This window comes from Lygodium microphyllum, chromosome 30 (genome assembly GCF_053477565.2).
Source record: "Lygodium microphyllum isolate KBCC chromosome 30, Lygodium_microphyllum_v1.1.10, whole genome shotgun sequence".
Classification (NCBI taxonomy): Eukaryota; Viridiplantae; Streptophyta; class Polypodiopsida; order Schizaeales; family Lygodiaceae; genus Lygodium; species Lygodium microphyllum.
The window spans coordinates 79,531,212-79,539,066 of record NC_141164.1 but is presented as its reverse complement, the minus strand read 5'-3'; the positions used below and the strand labels follow the sequence as shown (position 1 = coordinate 79,539,066).

Sequence of the window (7,855 nt, the reverse complement as noted above, 5' to 3'; positions counted from 1 at the left end):
CGGCTAGACGCATACTCAGGTATGTGAAGTCCACATTGCAGTATGGACTATTTTATGAGACTGGGGTTCAGATACAGTTGCATGGATACACTGATGCTGATTGGGCTGGTAGCATTTCTGATAGACGATCTACCAGTGGATATGTTTTCTCTTTTGGGAGTGTTGCAGTCACTTGGAGCAACAAGAAACAGCCTACAGTTGCCTCGTCCAGCACAGAGGCTGAGTACAGGGGTGCAGCAATGGCTGCATGTGAGGTAGCTTGGTTGCATAAGCTACTTTATGATATGCATCAGCCTGCAGATGGGCCAGTTGTCATTTATTGTGACAACATGAGTAGTATACACTTGGCAAATAACCCAATCTATCATGCTAGAACAAAGCACATTGAGGTGCATTATCACTATGTGCGGGAGAGGGTTTTACTAGGTTTTATTGATCTAGTTTATGTCAGCACAGAGGATTAGGTAGCTGACATATTTATGAAGGCATTGGGCGCAGAGAAGCTACGCAAGTTCAGAGACCTGCTTGGTGTGCAAGAATTGGGATTGAGCTCGAGGGGGAGTGTTGAGATATCGAGCTCCACTCGTGATATGCCAGGGTGACCGTTGTGCATTTATGTCACCGACTGGTCAATTGCAGATGCGGTTGGTACACCACCCACGAATAATAGCTACATGATAGCTATCCTTATCTACTCTAGTTCGTGGCTCAGTTAGTATGCCATCTTAGTTAGTTGAGTTTAGTTTGAGACCCATATATAGGGTTCTTCTATTTCCTTGTACTAGAGTTCTTTTGGCTTACACAACTAAGAAGAGGAAAATTGTTTTCAACCTCCACCTATGTGTGTATTCCCCCATTGTGCAAGCAAGAAAGCTACAAGTGAGACTCCTTCCTTCTCTCCCACAATCTTGACAAGGTGTTTGCATGGTACAATGCAAATAGTGTGAACAAAAATCCCCTTTAATGTGGTGATAAGTGAGAAAATGCTTTTCCAAAGTATAAGAATATAAGGGATTGGGACAAAGTCAATCTGTTTGGGAAGGACACTTATGCTTTGATGGACCAAGTAGAGCATGTGCAAGGGGGTTGTCCAAATACATTTAACAAGAGATTGTACGACATACTCGAGTACAAGTTTCGAGATAGATGTGCTTGTTGATCTTGGGCCTATACTCGTTGGTAGTTTTGAAGAAGCTCTAGATATTATGAGAACTATGTTCTCTTGGTGTGTACTTTGCATGAACACTATTTTCATTCATATCAATACATGCTTTAATGTAGGAAGTTCAAACTCCTCCACATTGGCAATGCATGTTGGTGGGGTGTAGGACATCACTCATGCAATGGGTAGAGGTGTTATTCACATTGATCAAAATAGCCCTAATTCTATAGGAAAGAAGAGGGGCAAGTTTAAGAAGAATGCTACTAGCATAGAGCGGGACTTCCAAGGCACATGCAAGAACTTTTATTCAAAAGCACATGCAAAAAGCAAAGTATGAATCAAAGTTGTAAAATCAAATGTGGGTTCCATGTATCTCATCCAAATACATTGTCACATGTTCAACTTTGATTTGAATTAATGGATTCCACCCTTTTGAAGCCCCTAATTTTAGATAATCAAGTCTCAACCAAACTCATTTTCAAGTTACATGCCATGATCAATGCATGCAACACGCTACTATAAATTTGGCGACCTTGCTAGCATTAAGGTTTTTAATGACCCCATCCAATAGCATCCATCCATCCTTTAGTTAATCAAACATTCTTTCAACCACCATGCGAGAAGAAGTCAATTGAAAGTTTGTAATGGGATTGTGATGAAGAACATGGATTTTGAAAAGGAATCATTAGCCATGGAAGACGGTAGAAACTACCAACTCCAATAATGTGCTAGTAAATGCTATAGCTCAAGTTGCAAAAAGAAGATCCATCCATAAGTTGATTCCCTTATGCCAATTGAAAGAAGGAGCTATTTTGGAAAACTCTTTTGTCATCAACTTGGCCAAATTACCCTACATAGACATTAAGGAACCGCCATTTTGCATCCACTATGCCTTGTATTGTCATGGAGTAATCTCCCTTTCTATCATACAAGTTTATTATTGCCAACTCATTAGCTAGCTTTTCAATTTGATGTGGGTACAATTAATAGCACCCATTGTAGGGTAAAATCTATAATTTATTTTGTTAAAAGACACAGGCATTTCTTTTTTGACATAAGATCATCACGTTCGATTTGCACAACGATACGGTTTTATTGGGTTTAGTTGAGCAAATTGAATGGCATAATTTCTGGTTGAAGCAAGCATTTGTTGCACTCTCAAGAAAAGACATTAATATATGAGTCAATGTCATTTTAATATAATTAATATATTTTAATGTAACCATTTCCATGGAAATTAAACCCTTTGATTGAGCTTCTATGTATGCATGAGGTATGCACTTAACATCGTATTACCGCTTTAATGACTTTGTATTGATATACTTAACCAACTATTACCGTTTAAAGTACCTTCTAAATAATTACCCTTTAGTTTACCTCCTAATGTTGCATGCGACTTGCATTACTGTTAATTTTGACCTTTTATTGATGTGCTTGATCTACTATTACCATTTAATTAACTTGGTATGATGCATATTGACTCCACATTGACCCATGCTACTTGTTAATTGATTTATAGGAGTTTGTAGTGGCTTTATAGTTCGCATAATTGATCTATAGGAGTTTGCAATGGCTTTATAGTCCACACATAGAAGTTTTGCTATAATCTAATGCTAATGGGCGCGCACCTTAGTATCCCCAAGCAGATTGCTCAAAACAAGAGTGAGGGCACTACTTGAGCAGGTCATTCACTGCGGCAGCAAACCATAGAGTATTGGCTGTTGCATAGATGAAGCCAACATCCCATCTTTTTGTTTTTGCAACGTGTGCAATAGCATTGCATGTGTGTTGCAGGGAGGAAGTCCAAGACATAGCAAGCGAGAATGAAAGGAAGTAGGGAACCGAGAAAGAGAGAGGCAAGAGGCGAGCTTGGCGGTGCCTAGTGCACCACACCTTTAAAGGCCCTTTTGCATGAAGGTGACTACTCACTCCATGTGTTTCGCCTACATCTATACTATTAGTTAAGGAGAGGTGGGGGCAGGTGCCACGTGGCAGCCCCCCACCTCCCCCACAAAAAAAAAGAGAACGCGGGGGTGGGTGCCCCGCGTCTAGCACCCGCACCCCCTCCCCCCCCCCGCCGGGCGAGCCTAGGCACGGAGCGCCTAGTCTTGCTTTATGAGCAAGTTCCACAACATGAAAGTGATGGACAAAATGCTTTGCGAGAAGGTGAAGGATGATTATCATAGTAGGCAACATGCATTCCCCTTTTGAAACGATGTTTTGAAAACATGCTACATGAAGGTGCTCCAAATGGTTTTTTGAGAATACCAGAAACCAGTTGTCTAAAAAAGCCATCGGAAAATCCCCGCTAAAAAGACTCCAAGGGAACAACTCCTAAGTTGTGACATGGCATTCAAGGAGCCAAAGACACTGGACTGTGGAGTGGGTCCATCTCCAAATTTGGGACTGCCCTTGTCGCTGCAGCCTGCGCCCCTTCTCTGGTGTGTTGTCCTATCTGTGTTGTGATAGAAGAATTCCTTACACCTAAAAACATCCCTTTCTTTATTGTGTAGTCGGTAACCTGCCCTGCACTCAAGCTCGAAAAACGTTATCTGCTGCTGCGCCTCGCTTTTTTCCGTCTTTTTGCCTTTCTGGTTTTCTGAGTGAGCTGTACTGGATCCTCGGCTCTTTTTTAACCCGCAGTCGCCATCTTTCTCTCTTTTTCCTTCCCTCATCAGATGATGATACTTCCAGGCGGGTCTTTTGTCCAGTCGCTCTCTCTCTCTCTCTCTCTCTCAACAAAGTGCTGCCGCTTCCAGTTGTCTACCGACGTACTTCCATTTCATGATTGAAGGTTCTCATTTTTGAAATTCCAAACATCCTTGGTTCTCTCTCTCTCTCTCTGTCTCTCTCTCTCGTTGTCTCTGCGCAGAAACCGAATCTCAATCAATCGAAGCAGTAAATAGGACTGCCTGTGCCCTTTACCATTGATTTGAAGGGAAGGAGGGGGCCCCTCCTGCTGGGGGGAGGAGGAGGAGGGAGGACTGCAGGGACGAGAGAGGGAGAGAGAGAGAGAGAGAGAGCAAAGTGGCCGGGATGGGGAAGCTGAGCGCAAACGAAAAGGAGAAGACGAAGATAAGGGAAAGGAACAGGAGAGCGATAACGACCAAGATATTCCAGGGTCTCAGGAAGCATGGCGGGTACAATCTGGCGCCGAGGGCGGACATCAACGAGGTGCTGCGCTGCCTGGCGGCGGAGGCCGGCTGGACGGTGGAGGAGGACGGCACAACCTACAGGAGCAGTACGCTGCTGCATCACCACAAGGTAGCTTTAGAAATAGTGAAATTTAGTATCGTGTGCATGTGGAGTAGCTGCTAAGCTCCTGCTGCAGCTCGTATTGATATCGTTCCCTTACTTTGAGTGAGCTTTGCGTGCTGTGCTGCTCGCAGCGCGGCGGCGGTAGCGCGCTCAGTGGCGGCGCTTGCGGCGGGAGCAGCAGTGCGGCCTATGGGGGTCGCCCCGGCGCCGGCGCATTAGGCGTAGCTGCCTTCGACGGTGGCGGCTCTGGTAGCGGCTTAGGGTTCGGTGGGTCGCTCTTCGGCTACCAGCAGCCGCCGTTGCCGGCGCCGCCGCAGCAGCAAGTGGCGGCGCAGCTGCAGCTGGACGCGATGGTAGCGGGGCTACTCGGAGCCGGCGGTGGCGGCGGCGACTGTAGCACCACAGCCTCGCCCACTCGACACCACCACACTTCTGTCGGCGGAAGCGGCGCGACGGCGGCCGTCCACGCTCTGCAGCTCCAGTTCTCGTCGTCCCGCGCCGCCACGCCAACACCGACGCCCACCACCAGCACCAACGCCAACTCCATGTCGTTCATGCCGTCCGCGTCCCCTTTCGCCTCCCCGGCCGTCTCCAGTGACTACTTCTACGGCGCCTCCTCCTCCTCCCGCTCAACCGCCTCCCTCGCGCCCCCCCGCGCCGGCGCTGCCTCCTCCCTCAACCTCTACAGCAACGCCAACAGCACTTTCTCCGGCCACCTCCCCGTCGCTACTGCCCTCCATAGCAACACCACCCGCGACGTCGACGAGCTTCTCGACGCCCTCCCCCTCTCGGCCGCCGCCGCTGCCGCCGAATTCTGCAGCACCGGCAGCCACATCAGCAACCAGTTCCTGGTCGGCGCCGCCGCCGACGATCGCGATCGCCACCGGATTAGCATCGACGGCGGCGCGTCCGCCGGTCGCACTAGCGCCGGCCTCTGCGAGCTCCAGGAAGACGAAGCGGACGTAGACGATGACGGAGACGGTGGAGGCCATGATATAGACGAGGACACCCGTGCGGCTCTGGCGGCGCTGCCTCCCGCGATGCAGCAGCAGCTGCAGGAGCCCACCCGACGCGCCGCCATGCTCGACGTCGTGCCGTCCGCCACTGAGCATCACTATCAGCTGCAGTACCATCAATATCGTCCACATATCCCTCACCAGCTTCACCAGCTCCAGCACCACCAACATCATCAGTATCAGCATCAGCATCAGTACAGCAGTCTCAGCACGATTGTGGAGAGCAACCCCGGTCGTGTAATCAACTATCCCGCAGCCACTCCCAGCTGCTTCAGCATGATGCTCTCGCAACAGCAGGTCTACGGCCACGTCCCCCTCGTCTTGGAAGAGGCGCGTGCATCCAACCATAACACTCCCTTGGGCTCTCCACAGCATCACGGCCATGGCGCCTAGCTAGCTAGTTGCTCTCCCTCACTTTAATCATCAGCCACTCTCCCGTGTCCCTCTGCCTTGGCCGACCCAGCTGGCCCGACCATGATGATCATCACATCCGATACTAGCCTCTGGCGTCTAATTTTTGACAACCCCGCGGCCACACTAGATTTCTCCATTTGTGGACATGTGGTATGGTGTGATGTTATCTGTGGTTGCTTTGCTTCTCTCAGAATCTTCTCAATGGATTATATATACATAGATATTCACCCTCCCTGCTCGTCTTCTATTGTCGCAGGATTGCCTCGAAAGAGTGCGTCCAGTAAGTGTGCCCTAGCTTTACACAAAATCTAATAGTAGTGCTATATCGTCTTGCTACTCGATTGCTTTACGCTGGGATTTCAAACATGAAATGGCTCAGCATGTACAATACCCAATGGGATTTCCCCAATCCACAGCCTAAAGTTTGAGAGGAGATAAGTGGACAGCTGTTATTGAAACCGTCATAAACATGGAGTCGTGGTGAAGAAATCAGCTGCGACCATTCGCAACCCAATCGAAGCACACTAATAGGACATCATAAGGCTCCAGCTACTGGGAAGTAGCTAAGCTTTGACAGCATGTCTTGCATTGCCAAAGCAGTAATCGCATCAGGTTTTTAAGGGGCCCTTTAAAAATCGCTACTGGCGACAGAAAGCTTGTGACTAGGCTAGTAGTAGGACATGTTGCGAAGAGTGGTATTAGCAGTAATGCATGTATTTGTGGAGTATTTACAGTCCATATGCATCTCCGTCTGAAGAGACGACGCTCGTATTTTGCAGTAGGGAAAGTTAATAACTCCACTGCTTCGGGAGTGGGAGTGGCACATTCAAAGATGAGTGTGAGTACGAAGGAAAAAAAACTCAAATGTGCTTGAGAAGGTGCATCTGGTAGGGTTTGTTGACATGCTTGTGATCTCTTTTGTAGTGGCTTAAGGCTCTCATGTCACTACCAATGAGCGAGGGATATGTTTCATATGCCGTGCCTTTTGTGACTACAAAAGATTCTGTTAGGCTATGATCTTGTCTTAAGCCCAATAACGAACATCCCTTCAGAGAATAATTGTTTTGGATGTTGAGAGCAGTAGTTCCATTGTTTTGCACGTTATGAGCAGTAACTATAAGTTATAGGCTATGGTGAACAACGAACATCCCTTCAGAAATCAATCGTTTTGCTGTTGTGAGCAGTAAACTGTAAGCTGCAGTCACGAAGGCAAGGTGAAGACATCACTAAGGCGTGACCTAAAGAGTGATATTGATGCTTCGGCCGAAGGGTTTCATAACAAGAATGACGCATGTAAAACTAGTAAGAGTTACAGCCAAGCAAGCCGTTTATTTCAATGTCTGCACGAAAGAGGGCGCATCGTAAATCTTGTGCGATATGAAGCCAGCCAAGTTACTCCAAAGAGTTATCTTAGTGCTTGCCAGTAACCCATTGATGTATTTGCTTTTATTACGTGCAGAGGACAACGATTAACATGCTTCCCAGGGTACTTAACAAAATGTACATGAGCATTGGTATAAGGGAGCATCCTCTTGCTTCCTTACCAAACGGTGTTGAGACGATAATTGGTAGCGTGTTGCGCCATCTTCGAATTGCCCGTTCCTTTGTAAATCTTTCTCAATCTAAAACATCTTCTCACTTTCATTCTCAAAACTCTCTCTCTCTCTTTTCTTGCAATCGTGTTATGTCGTGCCGCGCCGCGCCGTGACGCGCCGTGTCGTGCTGTGACGTGTTGTGACGTGACGTGTTATGTTGTGCCAAAGTCAACTTGGGGATATTTACCTTACGCACTCCTAGTCCGTAACACTTGGTATCAGAGCCTCTCCTCACGCGAAGGCAGGACCTTCAACGGGCGTGGGAGTGATCATAGTGGAAAGCTAGTTGTGTTTCATCAAAAATGGGTGGACGCAACAAAAATAAAAGTGCGGCTAGAGAGGAACGAGATGAAATCTCGGTAGCCCTCGGAATTGGGGCTAGTAAACCTCAAATGGAGGTTGGGGAAGAG

At 47.6% G+C, this 7,855-nt stretch overlaps 1 protein-coding gene across 1 annotated transcript; it reads left to right on the top strand.

Moving 5' to 3' along the window:
• Nucleotides 1-3,843: 3,843 nt before the first annotated feature.
• On the top strand, nucleotides 3,844-7,284 carry LOC148010024 (uncharacterized). The gene is made up of 2 exons (XM_087672711.1): nucleotides 3,844-4,426; nucleotides 4,552-7,284. The coding sequence occupies exons 1-2, from the start codon at nucleotides 4,199-4,201 to the stop codon at nucleotides 5,827-5,829; spliced, it is 1,506 nt and encodes a 501-aa protein (XP_087528837.1). The 5' UTR covers nucleotides 3,844-4,198; the 3' UTR covers nucleotides 5,830-7,284.
• The last annotated feature ends 571 nt before the right edge of the window (nucleotides 7,285-7,855 follow it).

Bases quoted from the DNA above. Each gene is read 5' to 3' on its own strand.
- LOC148010024 (XM_087672711.1), top strand. From the start codon at position 4,199: ATGGGGAAGCTGAGCGCAAACGAAAAGGAGAAGACGAAGATAAGGGAA. The intron at 4,427-4,551 runs GTAGCTTTAGAA...TGCTGCTCGCAG, and splicing joins CGCTGCTGCATCACCACAAG to CGCGGCGGCGGTAGCGCGCT.